At 40.2% G+C, this 20,242-nt stretch overlaps 1 protein-coding gene across 3 annotated transcripts; it reads right to left on the reverse strand.

Annotated features, from left to right (window-relative positions):
• Positions 1-949: 949 nt before the first annotated feature.
• On the reverse strand, positions 950-20,084 carry LONRF3 (LON peptidase N-terminal domain and ring finger 3). 3 transcript variants are annotated; one of them, XR_015702598.1, is made up of 13 exons: positions 19,350-20,084; positions 18,254-18,372; positions 17,528-17,650; positions 15,182-15,337; positions 13,546-13,789; positions 12,761-12,851; positions 9,445-9,559; positions 8,895-9,016; positions 8,090-8,248; positions 6,899-7,061; positions 6,485-6,634; positions 4,481-5,749; positions 950-4,031 (listed from the first exon to the last, which is right to left on the reverse strand). XR_015702598.1 is itself a non-coding variant. In XM_009472330.2 (13 exons), the coding sequence occupies exons 1-12, from the start codon at positions 19,978-19,980 to the stop codon at positions 5,591-5,593; spliced, it is 2,232 nt and encodes a 743-aa protein (XP_009470605.2). In that variant the 5' UTR covers positions 19,981-20,084; the 3' UTR covers positions 950-4,627; positions 5,589-5,590. The 3 variants fall into 3 exon arrangements, 2 of the variants coding, with proteins under 2 accessions (XP_009470605.2, XP_087604759.1); XM_009472330.2 differs by having other exon boundaries at positions 950-4,627; positions 5,589-5,749; XM_087748633.1 differs by lacking the exon at positions 15,182-15,337 and having other exon boundaries at positions 950-5,749.
• Between the last annotated feature and the right edge of the window lie 158 nt (positions 20,085-20,242).

Raw genomic sequence — 20,242 nt, forward strand, 5'->3', positions numbered from 1 at the left:
ATAGTTTAAACAAACATATTCCCAAGCAAAGCCTCAGTTTTGACTATTTACTACTTCCTGATTGACAGAAAAGCATTTCAACCAAAACACTTCCTTTACTGCAATGCAAATGTATTTTGTTATAGAAAAGAGCAGTCTTGACATAATTAGTTGTTGGCTTACCATATACAGTCTTAGCCTGTGCCCTGGATTCTAAAATAAATACAGGGCCTCAACAAGCTTATATAAGAGACCAGCAAGCCAGTCTCTGATACCAGAGCTGGTTGGGACTTAGGCAGCAAATCACAAGCATGCCACATCTTGCCTAAATGACAAAACAAAAGGAGCAGCCTATACATATGTAACTTTTAAAAATTTTGGCAACTCTTACACATTTTTAGTAGAGTAAGATATGGAGTCACTCCTCTCAATGTTCCATTTATGAATAAAACTGCTCTCTAGCTTTTTCTATAAAGTTAAGGACTTTGAAAATCCTATGGAACTTCTTGTTAAGGGGTCTTCACTGAAAGCGGTCCTTTCATTGCCTTACAGGTGCAGCTTAAATGCAGCTAGGATTCATTCTTGCCTAAGACTGTAAATGAAAAGGTATCCTGGTTATAGTTTTAAGTTACAGAAACCTGTAAAGCAAACAGTAATGCACGAGAGGTACCAAAGTCCATAGAAGTGCACGATAGCGCTATAAGCCAGGCCCTCTTCAGTTCCCATTATTCTTACTTTACTACAGCAAAGAGGGGGGGAAAAAAAAAAAAAAAAAGCACTTGATGTCCTTTATAAGTGACGAGGTTTGGACAACTTCATTTCTGTGGCTTGGTTCCTTCACATCAAGTGGTGTTGTGTGACTGCAGGATCTAGGATTTGTTCTTTGTTCCTTTACCTAAAACACCTAAAGCAGCAGCTCACATGTAATGTCTTTTCACCTCTGTAGTTCTTTGTTATGCAAGCCAAAGAGTAAAGAACACAAAAATTTTAATTAGCAAACAACTCTCCACGCAGACTTTGTTGGTACAACATAGTTATAAGTACATCTACAAACACATACAGGTTCTTTGGACTATGATTTTTTTTTTTTAAATACATCTTTTATGATGATATGAACAAATCTGGAAAAAACAAATTACTTCAACCTTATGTAGAGGTAGCTGAACAGTCCTCTGTTCAGTGATATGAGAGTATAACTTAAGTTTCATTTCAAGTTCATTACAGTGCACAAAAGGATGTTTTACAAACAAATGGAATATACAAGTCCACAAAACTTTATTTAAAATGGCTTGATATATTTCTGGCACTCTTGTAACCACATAGCTTGATGGAATTAAATTGGACGAGGATATGGTGCCAAATTAAGACATCTTACACAGTCTTTTGCTCCTCATTTTTGTACTTCTCCCGTTCCTCACCAGGGAATTACAGAAGCTATTACATTGTTTTTGCTACACTTCTGCTCTGTAAACCTTTGTTCTGCAAGTTGAATGTAAAGATTTAAAGGTGCATATGTTTATATTTATAAAATATATGGCTATGACTCTATTAAAAAGCTCAAGAATGGCAATAACAGAATACAGGCACTTCTATGTGAGGGTTACTTTAGACCTTATGAAACTCTGAGATTAGTAAGCACTTCACATGATACCTGGATGAATAAGTCAATGTAATAGTTCAGTTTATTATCCACCATTTTAATCCTGTCTAAGCAGATTAGTTTCTTGTACCCAGACAGTATTTATTTAGCAAAGTGTTTCAAAATAGTGACTTTGCTGAAACTAACATTTTTCTGTAGCTGTAAGACTTTCAGTGATTTACTCGGCTTTAGAATAAACCCCAGATCCTCAACTATGTGCTGCACCAGTTACAAGTTAGGTTGTGAAGCTGACATTAAATGAGAACTAAGCAGGGGTGGAGTTCATCTCATGGAGGGGAGCACTACTCTAAAAGTGCATATAGTTCCAGTAGGTTTTTATGCACAAAAATTCTGTAGTTAATTTACACTTTTTTAAAATAAGAGTTTGTGAACATGTTCTCCATTCCAAAACACTGCATTTAAATATAACTCCTGTCTGTCATTAAACACCAGTAAAACTTCAGCACCAAGTAGAAATCATTAGAAGACCACCTAAAACAAAACTTAATTTTATAAAGCTCTTTCTCTACAGCAGAGCGATAATGCCCAGGAGACTGGCACTTAATTATAGTTTGCTCTATTCTTGGTTCCCTCTCTACCCCCGTTACAGCAGACTTGCTTTTTGTATCCCCCCCGCCTTTTTTTAAAGGGGGACTGATGACATTTCTTTGGAAATAAAAAAATTTCTATTCATGTCAGTAGTCCTAACTCAGTGATCTACAGTCAATGGAAACTGACTTCTTAAAAAAAACCTAGGAAGCAGCTTATGCATTACTTATGCCCTCTCAACAAAGATTAATCAATACTTCTGGCCACACAGGAGATGCAAGTTTGAGTCATGATTTTCTTTTTTTTTTTTAACAGATGAGCAAGACTGGTTATGGGACTGGATTTGGTGTCTAGAAAAGTGCAAAAAGCTTAAATAAAATACTTTGCCAATTAGTATTTTATCTGATCAATGCTGTTTCTATAATTAAAGTGAAGGTATTTTTAAATCTGTTCAGCTCTTTATTCATGCCTGTAATAAACGTTGCATTTACATCCTTGTACCAATTAATACAACTAAAAAAAAAAATCAGCAATACTGTGGCATAACTGGAAGGTTTTTTGGTTTTTAAATCTCATTACTGAAATTTTACCATCTCGGCTCACTGAAGGCTAAGGCTGTTCCTTGTCCAGCTTGTCCTGGACAGGTTTGTGTTCTCTAGCGAACCTGTTTCTCAGTACTTTTTCTCCTGATGGAATTTGCAGACTTTGTCCATTAACCTAGGATGTGTGGCCACAGAGCAGTCCCAGACAGAATGCTACTGTACATGTACAGATGAACTTTCTTGATGTGCTCAATTTGTTGTGCATATGCATATGAACCGTATGCATTACATGCAGAAGGTCCAGTGTTTCCAGGTTGCAACAAATGCACTGGGCGTTCATGATACAGGGCATGTACACGAGTTTCTGCTTAGGAAATTCTGGCAGCTTTACTCAAGGCTAACAGAAAAGACAATATTCACTTTTAAAATCAAGGATTCTTTCCATGCCAATTTCTAAATCAACAAAATAGGCAGAATATGAGTATGGAGAAGACGTAGCATGCAGGAAAAAAGAACAGTGACATCAGTGAGAAAACTGTTTAAAATAGATATTTAAGGTCCTTTTCTCACAGATAAGAGTAACAAAGTGACAGCTTTTTTCTATGGGAGCAATATGGGCCCCTTATGTTATGCAATAATACATAGTGGTTTAAGGAAGAATTGCATTTAATGCAGCTTCACTTCCAAACAAGTAGAAATCACTTTGTTATTGACTTATGAAGACAAATGCCATAGCAGGTGTCAGCCACCATACACTTGTTATTGTTCAGAACATCTATGTATTTCTATACATTGTTTACAGAGAAGCATGTAAAGTACCACCTATGGAAGAAGTGCAGCAATCTAGCAGTATGGAAATAAGTTGTAGCATTTCTAGAGTAGCTCAATGCAAACACAGGATACATATTCCATTTGCATCACAAGGTTGAAACATGTTTGTCTTCCATTCATTGCTTTGGTACCCTTATGGAAAAGTTCTATAGAATTTAACAAGAGGGGGGGAAAAAAAGGTAGTCTTATGGAAACTTAACAGTGTGGAAGTTACTTTCAACTAATAAATATTTCTGATGAGATGACGGGGAAAAAAACCACACCGAAAATTGACATTAAATTCTACTGCACTTTTCCATAAAGGCATGGAATGGCAAAGAGTGCTATCCTGGGTAAAAATAACAAATTTGTAGTGTCCCATGACATTCTCAATTCAATTTGTTTTTTCCAGGAAAACAGTAGCTTAGAATAAAAGGCCCAGTTCTGCTCACATTGAAATCAGTGAAAGTCAAAGTCAGATGGAGGCAAGACCAGTCCCAGAAAGTGGTGCACTGAAAGCAATAAAAACAGCAAAACAAGTATATGAAATGTTGATTTTAAAAAAAAAAATCAAACCCGAGATACTTCCTATTCTCATTTCTGCCCTATTTTTACCTGCTTTATAGCTAGAAGTCATCATGCTAAAATTCACTTGTTTTCCTTGGGAGTTAACTATTATTAGCAACGCTACCCAATCTCTTAAGAGAAACGCAATGGCTGGGTAGAGATTTGAAGCTAAGAGAAACCTGAAGATTGGGGTGAAATAAATAGCATTTATTACAACATATTCCTTCTCATGTGACACAAACTGCCCTCTGAGTCCTACAGTTCAAAGTAACTCCCTCCTCCCCCCCCACATACACACACTCCAAAGCCAAATCCCACCAAACAATTAAAAGAAATAAAACTGATCTTAACAACTTAACAAGAGTTGATGTAAAAAAAAAATGTAGTAACCTACAATGAAATGATACCAGTACTTCCAGTTTTCTTTAGGAGAAGCCACTTTTCATATATTGTGGCTCTTTCTTCGCAGTTGTTTGTAGCCATTATCCATTCTTGCAAGAAAGAGTTCAGATATAAATTCAACTCCAAGTTATTCTCTGCTCTGTGAAAAATTAGGGGATAGAACCTTCTGTCACCACTATGGCCAATTCCCACCGAAATCAACTGATCAATACTTGAATTTACCCAAGCACTTAAACATCTATGCTTAAGGTTAAGCATGTGCTTGACTATTTTGTGATATCAGGAACCTAGTTGCAAGCATAGGATCAAGCTCCAACAACTGTGCTTGAATTATCTCGGACATAATCTGTATATTCAAAGACTTCACAGCAGGCTGTTTCAGGGGGAAAAAAAATATCCTTCTTAGGCTACAGTAGAACTGGGGATAAGTAAAAAAACATTCCAAGTATTTGAACACAAATATCTGAAAAATTATCAAAGCAGTTGCTTGTGCACTGCTAGAATCATCATTTTGCCCCCAGTCATACAGGGTAAAAACACTATAAATAAATAGAGCAGCTCACTTTCCTTTAGAGAATCAACACATAAATAATATACATTTTGAAACAAAAAAATCATAGTGCAAAAATAAATTATCAAACGGAAGTCGTGAACATTATTTTACACAATGCTATATAAAACCTGAACCATTTAGAATAAAAGACTTTGCAGTTCACTGAAATAATGCATTAACATTATTATTTCTGCTTCACATTAAACTGCACAGTTTATCCTTTATCCACTAAAAAAATAAAAATAAAATAAATTAAAAAACCTCTTAAGCTTTTTAAAAGGTTTATGGCAAACAAGATCACTTTTTGTTCTATCACATTTGTTATTAATTTCGCAGTGCAGTGATTGAATAATCATCTCAGAGTTCCAAATGGAAACTATTGAAGTATCCATAAACATCCCTTGCTCTTTATAACTCATTTTCTTCGAAATTCAGGCTTGAAACATCCTGACACTCAGATTTGTAAGACATTATTGCAGTTAGATGAAGTTACAAGAGACAGTCTACAGTCAAGTACTGTGGGAGACTTCACAGCTCTCCTTCTCACCATCACCGTGATCTTGTACGAGACATGAATGTAAGGACACGTCTGATGCCATTCAAGCGGTCTTTGAGGGATTTCATGGCAAGGAAAGGGAGCTGAGCTCTGTTCTCCAGTGGAAGGACAGCTAGGACCCACCAGCACCAGGCTGGCCCGTTAGGGTTAGCCTGCAGTAAGGGGAAAAAAACCAGAAGTTAGGATACATACAGATGGTAAGGTCTTGTTTTTGAAGATTCAACTTTGAAAACACAGTATTTTGATAGCAATCTAGCAAGCAGGTAATTTCATTGCCAGCCTAATAGCTTGTGATTACGGGCTGGCTCGAAACAAATTACAACCAAGTTACACCTTTCCTAAAAATAGGATGTTGAAGGCAGAAGCAAGGTGCATTTCTATTTCTAGCAACAGTTTATAGGTTGGGCCTTCTAGATTTTTTTAATGTGTTTTGTTCCCTTGTTATTATATTATCCCAAAGATGCAGTTCTTTTGGATTCCTGCCTCCCTTATTCATACTTTAGGACACTACTTTGTATTTAGTTTCTGTTGTTATATTCTATTATTTTAGGATCCCTACCATTTGCAGTCCTTGAACGAGAGTACCAAGTTTCCTCTTGTTATTTTCTCTGTCATTTAATTGGGGAGTAGACAAAAAGGCATTTAAGTCTCCTGGGATTAATACAGTTGGTTAAGTAGTCTCAGGAAGTTACCAACATTAAATACGAGCTTTTTGTTCACAACTGTGCTACCACTGGTGTACGGCAACATAACTTAAGATACTTAGCTTATGCAGGATAAATGAAGAGTACTCATATTTTCATCTTAAAACGCAATGCCTTCCAGCTTATCGGATATCGCTGCTATTTCTGTCTCTAAAAGTTACATAAGCCACTGATTCGGGATACCTGTGGGTCAGGATCCTTAGCTGGCATTGGACCAAAATGACTGAGAATTCGGCTTTTGAGTGCTTGCTTGAGGGAGTTAAACCACATATATGCCTGATCATAGACAGAATCATGGAGAACAAGTAATGCAGCATACTCTTGTCCTTGCACCTGAAATGAGTAAAGATAGAGGGAAGGTTACTGTTAGTTCAGTTTGCATGATGGGGAAGGCACGACATTAATTTTTAAGATCTTCTGGGGCGGGTAGGGGAAAAGGAAAGGAAAAGAAAGAAAAGCATGCCAAGAGAGTTCTGGGATAGATCTGAAAGCTAGTCTGGATACCACAAGTTTGTTTTACAAGAAACTGTTCTACAAAAAAAGAACTCACTGAATCTCACATGTAATACAGTTTAAATGAAATATTTCTAAATTTACCTTTTGATCCTCAATGTACTCAATATCCGCTGTATTATAGCCATCACGCTGGCTGTGCTGTATCACCTTAAATCTCCTCTTGCCGATGCTGTCTACAACAGAGCGACCATCAGCAAAGAATTCAACATTTCTTATCTCCAGAATGCAGCCATAATCTGCAAACCTTTTGAAATCAGAACAAAAGCAAGTAAACAAGTGTTATTCTCTCCAACCTTAGTTCCACAGAACTGCCATACAGCCAGTCCCTACCACAAAGGTATTTACCAGTGTCAGCTCATCTCTATTGTTCATAGTACTGACCTGCTGTAGTTCATATTATTCCACAATTGTTTTCAAAACTATCAGGAAGATTCAGGCTGTCTAATCTGATTAGCGCTAACTGCATATTTTGGAATACAGGGAACACCTTATGAAGGTGAAAGTTACACAGCTCAGAAGCACACTTTCTCCATAATCCTAACATGTTCAGTCAAACTGTAGAGAAGAACCAGTGCAATTCAGAATATTAGAATTATGGAAGGACTATGAAATCTATAAAGAAAAAAGTTTTCCCACAATTTCAGCAGATTTTACTTTGTAGGTGTGTATTTTGTGTACATCATACTTTCTATAAAAAGTAAAAGAAGAGAGGAAAGCTAAATACAGAGACAGACATTAAGGTCAAATTACCTAAGACTGACTGTAAATGGCTCAATGTAAATGCTCAGCCAGTGCTTATGAAGGTCCTGGTTGTACCTCTGCAGCCTCCGCTGTATTCAGAACAGTGGGGATATAAGATGTATCCCAATAGCTTAGCTATTCTTTTCATAATTTTAAAAAAACTAAACCCACCAACACACCTTACTGCCATTTCAGTTTGATTTCTTGTGCAAAAGCATTCAACAGATTACAGAACAGTAGAAAATACACTTCCTTTTCATGCATTACAAGAGGTCTGCGGCTCAACTTTGTGTAATACACACTAGCTATGTGTGTTGCAAGAAAAATGGGCAATCATATTAGTCAGAATCTAAGCGCTCAAGAGAGAAACTTCAGTCTTAATGTCTTCAACTGGCATGAATAGGAAAGCACTTTCTCTACTGGAAAACTATGACAGATACTACAGCCATGGACCTTCCTGCACCTCTCCAAAGAGACTTGCTCCAGACTAAGTGGGGAGGACCACGTGGTCCGAGCATGCTGCTCACTCACCCCTTTACAGGGTCGCTGATGCACATCCCAAATTGCTTGGTGCCAGTCTCCATGCACCTTCGAATCATCAGGCGGTAACATGGCTCAAAGATGTGCAAAGGGCATGGGACTGTAGGATAAGCCATTGTGCAGACAAATATAGGAACATTCTTATTTAGGCTGTAAGAAAGGAGAAATCAGATATGACGTTTTACCAAATACATTTATGCCATAACACATTCTTTAAACCTATGATATCTTTAAATAGAAATAACATCTTTACAATAAAATTCTTAATGGAGTAAGTAAACCTAAAATTGTTTTTCCCCTTAATTGACTACATATTATGGAAAGTGATATACCACTTACTAGCAGAAGAATTTTTAGTTATGCTTTCTAGTTTTGCTAGTGAGAGCATTAATGCATCTCTATTATTGCTTTTATTTACTTTATTTTCCTTACTCCCATTTCTTCCCTACCCAGTACATTCCAACCCCCAGCCTGTGACACTATTTCCACCTACTGTCTCACTCTGTGGCTTTCACAGAGGGCCGCAGAAAGCCACCACACTGCTTTATACCTTGTTTATAAAGCAACCTTCTGGATGGATTTCTTCTACTTCTCTTTATTGTTTAGCACAGCATCCAGTTTTTATGCTAACTCAAAGCACAATTTCACCTGGACCCTGTTCTCTTTACAATCACATGGTACCAAGAAGGAAGCTCCTCTGTCAGCATCCTAGCTCATCTTCCACAGCAGCAGGAGCCATTCATCAGCTAACGGCAGTAGTATTAAAGATTGGATTTTACATAAATGCATTACATACTTGGAAAGCTCTGCTATTTCCTCTTCGTAAATCTTTCTTCTTTCAGTGAGTTCCTCTGGAAGATATCTAGCTATTAGCTCCTCCATTAGTACCGTTTTACAGTATTTCCTCATAGCCAAGCACTACAGTAAAAACACACACAAGCAGTTATAGATAATGTCTAGCATTTCAAAGTGTATGGTGTGCACAAGGCAGTCATCTCTTAGCTCCATTTTCTTATATCTATAGCAAAAATGATCTTTTAACCTTGCACTGCCACTGAAGAGATGTTTATTGAACTATTCCCTATATTATGGGCATTATCTTAGACAAGCTGTAGGTGATTTCCCTTCCCTTCCCAGATTTTCCAAATACAGGTCTGGTCCTAAGGTTTGAACAGAGGAGACTACCCATGCTTTTAAGTCATAAGGGCATTAAAAAAAAAATTTTTTTTTCTTAAGTTATGTAACATTTCTTTTGAGTTGGGAAATATCAGAGGTTTCTGAAGGTGCTACTGATCTTATCCTGTGCCCTTGAATTTATGCTGAGAAAAAAATCTAAGCATCATTACCTCCGAGAGCCCTTCCTTGCACAGGGGACATTTTGGGTTGTGATCCAGGCATCTCTCAAGACATTTGAGACAGAAGGTGTGTCCACAAGGTGTAGTGACAGGTTCATAGAAGAGCCTGGATTGGAAAAATCCAAAAACAGACGATATCATGTACCAAAGTAAAAGAAAAAGCTATTAGCAAAAAAGCTGTATTCATTTACTAATTTAACTACTGACTACTACTACAGGGATAAAGTTGTTCCTTGCTTTTCATCTCTTCAACCAACTTTTGGATCTGTTCAGCTTATAGACTTTCATATTGCCACCTAACGTGAACGGCAGCCCTGATTTCAGTGAACGTGAGGGAGAGTATTGTCATTGACTTCCAACAAGTCAGGATTTAATTTTCCTCTATTTGAGCAATAAACAGAAGCAGAAGTCGGACCATCTAACTTTTTCCTAATGAAACTGAGCAACACTTGCACAACTATTACTGTGGAAATCATGGGATTACTTGTATGTGTAAAGCTAAGCACAAAATAGCTATTTGCAGTAATAGCCCACATAAGTGATTGCAATAAACTGTACTACTGCCAACTCTAATGTGGACTTGTAAAGCAGTTTTGTTGGAACAGGCAGTTTTTAATCTTCAAATGACTGCTTTTCTGGAAAATAAGTGACATCAGATTCATGTTTCATCTAGAAAAAAAATATATAAGGCCAAGTCTTCAGAGTATCATGGTATCTAATCTTTACCCATTTCAAGTAACTCTGTGGCACTTGTTTTCATGCAGGGATTTTTTACTTCATTATTATGATTATGTGATATTGCAAAGTGATGTTTCCTTGCCAATAAGTACCTTAAAGACATGTAAATAATATAGATGGCTTTTTGAACAGAAAACATTCAAAACTAGACATTAAGTTGTTTGGCATTTTACAGCATACTGTCTAAGCATTTTAGGGCCTCAAATATTAGTCCAATTATAATTTAAGTGAATTAAGTTTACTTTAAAATACTAGTTTATCAAAGCAGTACACTAAGTTCTATTATACATGTGGAAATTATAAATATGTAAACTCACATTTATTAGCATCTTTAACAAGATGAGTGTATTTAAGAACATAATTGGCTCTTAACAAGATTGCCATAGCCAGTTTATTAAATGTCATTAGTTACAATAAATATTGACATTTAAGCAAGGGAACATATGAAGAAGTATCTAAAATACCACACCTATGTTATTGCAACTTCATGGTATAATTGAAAACCCTTGTTAATTGTTTAGTGAACAGAAACCTCACTGCACCAAGGCCACCTTATTGCTTTGAACTACATAAAATACTAAATTCTACAATGTTTCAGTAAGAACTGGTTTGCATATGTAATTTAGTAGGAACTTACCTGAGCTGAAATGTTAGCATAAAGACAAGAAATTCCTGTTAAAATGCATGATTCTGCTCTAGCTCTCACCGAAGCCGGCAGCAGCTTTTTCCTAACAACTCTAAGGAGACCTGGACCAGCCTCATGACTTGTAGAAAGAAACCCTATACACCAAGATTTCTCATGACAGCGCTGTAAGCTATTGTAATAGCAGAAACTAAATATTCACTCCTGCTGAGTAACGCTCCTTCATTTCTCACCAGTGTGTTGCTTTGACTATTATTTTTTATTTTCTGCTTGCTGCTGGAGCAAATGTAGATCAATAACATTTTGGCCACTCCATCAGACAAATAGGTTAATAACAGCTCCTGCAGTTAATTGTGAACAGGTCAGTAAGTTACTAGGTAATTAGTCCAAAGCATCTCAAGATCCAAATCCCTAAAATACTTCTGAATAACGTAGCAGGAAATAATTATGATCAATCTGCATTAATAGCAAGAGAAAGATCTCATGACAGCTTCCCTTAGCACAAGCCTTCATTGTTGCAGTGATGTTACAAAGCTAACATCCTTCTAGATACAAAGCCTGTATTTGTGATTGCAATTACAAGATCAGCATCAACATCCTCTATACTGTAAGAGAATCAGCAATTCTTGAGCTAATTCCTTTACAAATGTATTGTAGTCTGGCTGTTTCTGATTTAACATAGAGGATGAGGAAGTAGGGCTAACTAATTTTATTAAAAACATCTGAAAAATGTTTTGTGGACATAATGATCAAAAACATACAGACTCATTAAAACCAGCTAAGACCATGCTAGAGGAAAGTTTTGCTTTTAGCAGTATCAAGTGTTTTGACAGCTGTATAAACTTTTGGAGCACAGTTTCAGCTGTAGGCAGACAGAGGGAGAGGGGGCAGCTCTTATTTATTCCAAGCAGAAGCGAATCAAACAACACAGCAGTTGTTCCCCCAAAGGTTTCAGTTTGAAAGAAAGTGAAGGGCCCCCCCCCCCCCTCCCCTCCCAGTATACAAACAACAAAACAAAGCAAATCCACATTTCTCCAGGCACAGGCCTTCAGAAATAAATCCTTGAAGAGGCTATCTGCTATTTAAGAATTTAAAATACAGTGCAAGATGAACTCCAACATACATTATTGATAACTCCGAGTAATTAAGAAGACAAACCTAAGCAACACTCACTGCAGAGGTCAAGACCTCTGTGAAACAACTTCCCAATATTTCCTTCTAAAAGGTCAATAACAAAACCCCAGATGTATATTTGCTGAAATTAAGGTGTTTTTACAAAACAAGTAGTAAAATAGATGTAGTTGACAAGTCTTATTGTTTCTATCAAGTCATTGCTGTCCCCACAAATAACTTATTTAACTGGAAGAAGAGATCATCAAGCAAGTGTACTGATGGCCTCAACTAAGGAATACATCTCTAAAGCAACAGAGGAAAAACATGCTCTTGTTTGTTTGCTAAATCCTCCTATTGCAATAGCAGCAACACGGTATTTTACATGCAAACTTGGAATATTGATAGGATGTGATCTCTTTAGCTATTTTCTGCATTATATAACATCATACACAGCTCCACAAATTCCAAAGGACAAACTGTGGTTTTGTGCACTGTGTGTGTCAGTGGGTGGGTGTGTGCAAGGGGTGAGAGGAAATCTTTTGGACACCTTCACTAACACGCTTAACCCTCACATGACCTTACGTGTCCCTTCCCAAACAATCACTAGCCTGGAGCAGATCAAAAGGTTCCTATTCATCAATGGTGTTCAGAACCAAAGGTCTAGAAATTCATAATTCAAGTAACAATTATAATAAAAGCTAATTTCAAGTCAGAGGGAAAAATAAGTACCAAGAAAGCTAGAAAATCTCTAGGTCATAAAAGGGAAAGATGTGTCTTAAAAGCTACAGACATCCGCAAGAAAACAATGGATACCTCATACACAGGGAGCAGTCCAAATCTGATGGATCCACAAATTCAAATGGAATATGTTGTCCAGTACTATTTCCCTTAGTATCAACTGTATCTATCAATAAAAAAAACATATTATAATGTGATTGAACAGAACTATGTAAACACAACAGTATTCTGTGTATCTACAAGCAGCATCCAATATTTAAACGTGTATTGTATTTACTTGCAAGTTACTGAACCATTAGCCATCATTACAATAATTCTATGCAAAGCATCAAATTCAACTGTGGCACAAATCAGCATACCTCCCCTTAATTTTGGTGACATTATACCCATTTACAGAGGGTTGAATTTAGCCTTGCATTAACAATTAATGTCAAAACATTTTTTATTAGTGTTGGAAGTCTGAAGTGGGACAAATTCTTCTGCCATACCATTGTAAATATATCCCACAGCATGAAAACAAGGCCAGATATCATGAACAAACAGAATTTGTGCTTTTAAACAAACACCATTAATTGATCCAGAAAGTGCTAAGACCATGCACAACACTGATGTTCCTTAAAAGATTCAGAGCTCTGCTGATAAACAACCTTCTTGACCCAACCTTCTTAGCCCCCTTTTTAGACTAACAGAATTATTTTTTTTTTCCACACAAGGAAGATTCCACATCATGCCCTGATAAGACTAAAGAGAAAATATAAAAGCCAAAGTGTAATTTGGACCCTCTTCCTCTAGGTTTTATAAAAGCAAAATTGCCACTGATCGCATGCCATGGAACTTATCCTGTGCGTAATTAACCATACCTTTCTTCATCAGCTTGCAGGGTACCTCAGCATTTCGCACCTCCTCTGAGCAGCACTTCCTTTTCATGAGGCTGCACTTCTCAGCAGTGAGAAAGGCAGACTCTGGCATGGAGGTGAGTTTGTTCTCCTCCTCTGGGCAGTCCTTTTTGCTCTCTGTAATTTGTATAGATTTCCTCAAACTACCACAAGTAGTTACATTTGGTTCCTCTTGAATGGGAAAACCCTTTTTCTGTTCCACATTTACCTGTGTGAAGAGGGGATTGACATTAGACCAATCTTCCAACAACTTGGTAAGGAAAAAACCCCAAACCTGTCACAAGTCTAATATTATGGATCACCAGGAAGGACTTTGTAGGTCAGGAAGCAACAGTTTGAGAATTGCTGTGTCAGGGCCCGATTTTAATGGAAAAGAAAAGTGAACTATTTCTGCCCCCCACCACAGCACTGAATATTTTCAGCCCTTATGTGTGGCTTTATAGCTTGGTCATGCAACTTGATTCAGGCAGAAATGTGGCTAGATCTCAGGTTAAATATATTGTTATCACTTAACCTATGGAAAAATGCATATTGTTTATATCATAATGATGGCATCAACCATCAAACAACCAAAACAACACAGGTTTAATTTAAGGAAGCAGTATAAACACAGAAAATTTATAACAGAGAAAATGCACAGAGCTTCCTTTAGCGAGACAGATTTCTTTCACAAAGGCTAAAACGATCATTCTTTATCCTGTTATGGCTACAGAACAACCTGCGAGCAGCCGCTACACAGGACATCACCTATCGGCTTGTCACATCAACTCCCCAGATGAACCTGAAAGCAGATACTGTGGATTGTGATCAGGAGCTGTGGTGATATGTAACATGCAGAAAGATGAGTGAACTGTCCCTCAAATGACTTAATGAAAGGGTCACACAAAAGGATTTCTTTTCGGAATATCCTAATAGCCTTTCCAGAAGGCAATGTCACTGATTGTTCTTATCAGTCTCAACAAGGCTGCCCAAAACCTACCATTTTTGTTTGTAAGGACTAGTGAAGTTTTCTCCTACGTATACAGTATATGCAAAACCTATCCTCAAAGCTCAGGTTTCAGTGAAGCAAAAGCAGTCCTTACAGACCCATGAATGTAAACCTCTACAACCATTTACAAAACTATGGCTGTGAAACCAAACTTATGGATTAGCTAATATATCTTATGTGGCTCTACAATAACCTCTAAGCAGTGTACAGAATCTGAATGCAGGATGATTTTGTCACCGACATCATTATGGTTCAAGCTGAAACCCTAGATTTTAGCATTTCATAGCTTTTGAGGGTATCTCAATCTAATCTTCAGAGGCCCTTTCCCACTACCAACTACTTGGAAGAGCTGAAGACAGTTACAGGAATAGCACCCACTCAGTTCTGGCATAAATTTTATCAGAACAACAACAGAGGACTTCTACTAAAGAAAGAATAAGTCAGATAGAGAGGCTTCAGTAAGTCAACATTGTTTTATATGTTCTGAAACTCAGTAAAAATCTGAAAAAATGCATCTTCCTATCTCCCAGAGGTGAAAAGGAGAGAAGGCTTCCCAATGTCAACATAAAACACACAACAAATTAAGAACCACACATCAGACTTGATCTTTACCTTGAGCAACCTTTGTAGGTTATGGCTGGTGCCTCCAGATCCCACTGAATTTAGGAGATTCCCCTTTAATCTAGAGTGATGTGACAACAGCTGCAGGATATCGGGTAAGTGTTCCTGAGCATTTCCCGGGATGAGTGAAAACAAACTAAGTAGAAGCTGTGATATAAAACAGAATACTTCACTGCTTAGTTCCTTCCTTGCAACCTCTAAATGAAAAAGCAAGTAAGGGAATAGCTGAAAGAAGCATCCTTGATTTTGTCAAAACCATTTAAAGAGCCCTTTAGACTAGGGTAAGAACAAAAAGAAGTGCAAGAGCTAATGCAATATAGGCCAAACAGACATTTTCAGAGTTAAATAAGCCCATAAAGTTATTAACCATTCTCTGTGATGTGACACACACACCTTTGTCCTCTTGCCCTGCAGTTCAGAGCTCACCAGAAGTTACTAACATCCTTCTTAAATATGTTTTTTGCTGCACATCAGAAGCTTTCGCTGGAGTTTACTAGTACAGAAAGCACTCATCTCACAGGCTTAATCCAAGTTCAGTTAAGTAAATGTCTCTGATATTGTAAACTTTAACTATTTTTAATTCACTTATGTAAGAATACAAAAAAACGTAGGCAGTAGAAAAATGCTATTTCTTCATTTGCTATCAGAAAATAAGTGAATCTGTATCAAGTAGCAGCTTGTAGCCACTAGTACAGCACAGCGTATCAGATGATTACTTCAGGAAAGAAACAGCTGAATGGAAGATTCACTCTTCAAAAACTAATTTCAGCATACTACTGAGGTGATCCTGCTGATGCCTGAGGAAGCCACATAACAGCGAAGATTTCTTTTTAAAGCCAAAAAGGATTCCACAGGATCACACTATGTCAAAACTAACATGGACAGACAGTTAATACAAGCAGAACATCACAGCTGCACCCAAAGAATTTGGTAAAATGTAGTATGTCATTGTTATGCAAACAGCCTTGGAAATGACCCAGTAGAATATTGCATCATGGATGAACTCTGTGTCTGATGAGTGCACGAGTAATTCTTTCAGTCATAAGAAGCCTAGTTTTTCTCAGAACCCCACTGCTCAGAAATTAGGTGTCTCAGATAAGGCTATTTGGAGTCTGAATTTAGAAACATATCTGTTTGTTCCTGCTCTTCTTGCTCTAGTGCACAGGAAGTCTCCCAGCATGACTGTGAGAACAGATCATGACACAATGACAGTGAAAGACTGCATGGAACCCACTGGGGGGGGGGGGGAACCAAACAACCAAACAAAACCTCCAAGTATCAGTGACAAAAAACTCGCAGAAGATGGAAATCTCAACCATACACAAAGTGAGATAAAAATTGGATTGCACTACAGCCATCCAGGTTATACTCTCTCAGTTACCGTCACGAACAGTGCTTTACTGTAAGAATTCTACTGTGCTTTTAGAAAGCCTTATGTATTACAGCACACTAACCCAAAAGTTCCCATCCCACCAGTGATGGGCAAAAGCGTGAATGCACTGCCACAAAAGAAAACTGAGTACAAGGAAAATAGAACTATTACAATTTTGTTACCATAAGCTATTGCTGCAGCGCTGAGCCTTTTAGCTATGACAACAAAAAAAAATCGTCAAATATCAAAACACCGATTCACAGGAAATCAGAGATTTGAGGGGTATGCCAAACAGCAGTCTTCACAAAAACCATTTAAGAATCCACACACCACATCGTAGGCTGCTACTGAAAAAAGCCTCACTGCAGATCCGTTCTGTTGCTTATTTAGCATTAATTATTAGCAACCTTTAAAAACTATTTTAAAAACAGCTCTTCTTTTGTTGACTGCTTCCTTTCACGCCTCCTTCACACACTGATACTCAGCGCAGCACGACCGGCGGTAGGAAGAGAGCTGCTGCTCCCAAGTGGAGTTTGACGGGTGCTGCGTGTTGCGTTCTGCCAGTCAGTGGCCTGATACAACATTCAACAGCAACTCCCCCTCTTCTGCACTCTGTCAGTGGCAATACACTGCCAAGCTAGGAAACGGATTAGAACTTGACTATCGGGAATCACAATAGTCCGTGGGTGGCAATTATTAACAATTCAGTTTTACTTCAAATTTGCTGATGGCAACACCATGAGAAACTGTTTCCACATAGTGCCTGCTGAGTATGTTTTCTTGCTACTTCCCCATCTTCAAGTAAGCAATACACACAACTCAAGTCTGAACAACAGTCTGGATATATCTCTCCATCCAGCTCTTTGCAGTAATGAAAGAGGGGAAAGAGAAGAAAAATTCTTATCCTCCTTTATGAAAGGCCACTGAAAACAATAATGCAGTTCCAGATGATTTAGGGAACTCACCTTCTGTGCCTCAGACTTGGCTGTCTTGTTCCCAGTATCTAGAGCAAGGCAGAATAGAAACTCTCTTAAAGCTTCTTCTGTTTTCCCCAGATTAGCTAATGCTTGTCCTTTCCTTAGGTGACCCTGCAATGAAACACATCCATAGCTGCAGCTTTTACTCTTTTGTCATGACAATATGCAATAAAACCAAGGTGAAATTACAAAAGCTCTTTCTGGAAAAGAAAAAAGTTAGGCAGGGAGAATCACTATAACCATCTCTTATACCTAGATACCCCCAGTGTCTGTGTTTTTAACCACAATGGTCCTGAAAACTCTTACAGGCAGAACTGGGATATTCTCTACCTCGAGCAAGTACGATTCTCGCAGCACCTGAGCCCTACTGGTCTTGGAGAAATCTATTTCCCCAACATTACTCTCCTAAAATAACTATTACATCCTTATAGAATGATATAAGCACAGCATTCAATTTTTAGAGAGAGTTCCTGAACTTGAGATTCATCCAGGTCAAAGACAATAGCGTTAGCTCATCCTCCGGGATGGTCACTCTCTTCCTTCACCCCAGGAAGCTCCAGAACATCATGGTTAAATGTCTATAAGTCACAGGAGTCCAAGAAGTTACAGGACTTAAAGCCTCCCTCAGATTCAGCTGTCTGACCATCCTAATGGTTTTCTATCCAGGGCAGTAGCAAGGTTTTAAGACAAAGTACAGGTGGAGTCAGAACTTACTTTCAGCCAGTATGGCTGGAGTCTGCACGCTGTTTCTGCATCATGCAACGCATCTTCGCAAGCTTTCAAAGTGGAGTTAATCTGGGACCGGTTGCTGTATAGTAAGTGGTCATTTGGAGCTGTAGGAAACAGAAAAATTGGTTGATTGAAGTAAATTAAAATGAGTTACATAAGATTTATTCCTTTTTTTTTTTTAAAAAAAAACACATGTTGGTGCTTCCAAGTTGTACAAACCCACAAAATACCCAGTTTTTAAATAACTATGTACTGAATGAAACCTGGAAACCTCTTTGAGCGACTCCAGACAGAACGTCAGCTATGCATTATATAACTGCAGGGAACATTGCATAAATAAATGCCAGGACGCTCACACAATAAGTTCCCAGCTCTGACCGGGGAGCAGATGGTTGATAGGAACATACAGCCGACATTTAAGGTGGCAAGAGGAACGCCGTCCTACCGTAGGGAGGAGTTTCAAAATTTTTTAGTATCAAAGTTTTTAAGTGATACATAAGGATCTTTTCGTGCCATAGCTCAACACAAGAAAGCAAGTGACAACGACAAGAATCGGATAACGCTACAGCAGGGATCTCCTAGTTACACACGCTGCTGGCTGTAGCATCAAGACATAACGTGTACGGGGTCAAGGCTGTCGTTTCGTTTAAATGGAACTCTTACCCGTAACACCTTGCCTTCAATTTCCACTTGCTGCGTGCAGCTGGTTGCTTTTCCCCAAACCAGATTAACGGCACCGCACCACGAGTTTTCCCTGCGGGCGGGGGGAGCCCGCCAGCCCCTGCCCTCGGCTGCCGAGCGGCCCCTCCGCGCCGCCCCGTCGAGGGCCCGGCCCGGGGAGCGGCGGGGCCGGTCCGGGCCGCCCGGGACGAGGCGTCCCCGCTCCCCGCCGGTTACACAACGGCGCCGGCGGGGGGGAGCCGGGCCGGACCGCGGGCTCCGCCTTACGCAACCGCTGCTCTCCTGACCCAGTTTCCCCGCGGGCCCAGGAGCCCCTGCCCCCCCCGGGGCTCCCCGCCGGGCTCCCCCGGTCGCCCAGCGGCGGGGAGCGCGTCCCCCGCGGCGCTGGGGGAGCCGTTACCTAGGCTGACCGCTTCGTTGTACTTCTGCAGGGCGGCTTGTAGCTTCTTCTCCTTGTACAAGAGGTTCCCTTCGTGCCGGAGCTGCGAAGCCTTCACTTGGCAGGGGAACCACTTGGCCAGCAGGTTGCTGAGGATGACATTGACCCGCAGGAGCTGCCCGGCCGCCGCGCTGCCCTCCTCCTTGCACAGGACGCAGCGGGACTCGGCCGCCCGCTCCCTCTCCAGGCACTTTTTGCAGAACGTGTGTCCGCAAGGCAAGGAAACGGGCTCGAAGAGGAAGCCCTGGCATTTGCGGCACCTGAAGACGTCCCACTCGCGGGGCTGCGGGGGGCCGCTCCCGGCGGCGGGCAGCCCCTCTTTCATCCGGACGCTCTGCGCCAGGCACTCCACCAGCTTCCCCAGCTGCTCCGCCCGCAGCTGCTGGTGGCGGGACGCCAGCCGGTAGAGCGGCAGCGCTTCGTGCAGCCGCCCGCCGTAAGCCAGCGCGTCGGCCCGCCGGAGCAGCGCCTGCCACTCGGGCCCCAGGCCGCCACCCGACAGCTCCAAGTTCTGCGCTTGCAGCGCTCCGGCCGCCAGCTGCAGCACCAGCTGGGGCTCCGGGCGCTGCTGCGGCGGCAGGTGGGAGCCCATGGCGGCGGGCAGCGCCTCTAGCAGGGCGGGCGCTGCGGGGCGCCGGGGCGCGGAGGGGGTGCGGGCGCGGCGCGGCCCCGCCGGCCCATGGCTGCGGCCGCCGCTGCTGCTGCTGCTGCTGCTGCTGCTGCCGCCCCGCGCCGCCGCCGCCGCTTATATAGAGGCGGGCACGTGACGCCGGGCGGCGCCGCTCATTGGGCAGCGCCCGCAGGTTGTTACAAAACCAGGCGGTTTTGTAACGCGCCGCCAGCGGCCCCCGGCC

Source organism: Nipponia nippon, unplaced genomic scaffold, assembly GCF_047370975.1.
Source record: "Nipponia nippon isolate SJK-2023a ecotype South Korea unplaced genomic scaffold, ASM4737097v1 scaffold_12, whole genome shotgun sequence".
NCBI lineage: Eukaryota > Metazoa > Chordata > Aves > Pelecaniformes > Threskiornithidae > Nipponia > Nipponia nippon.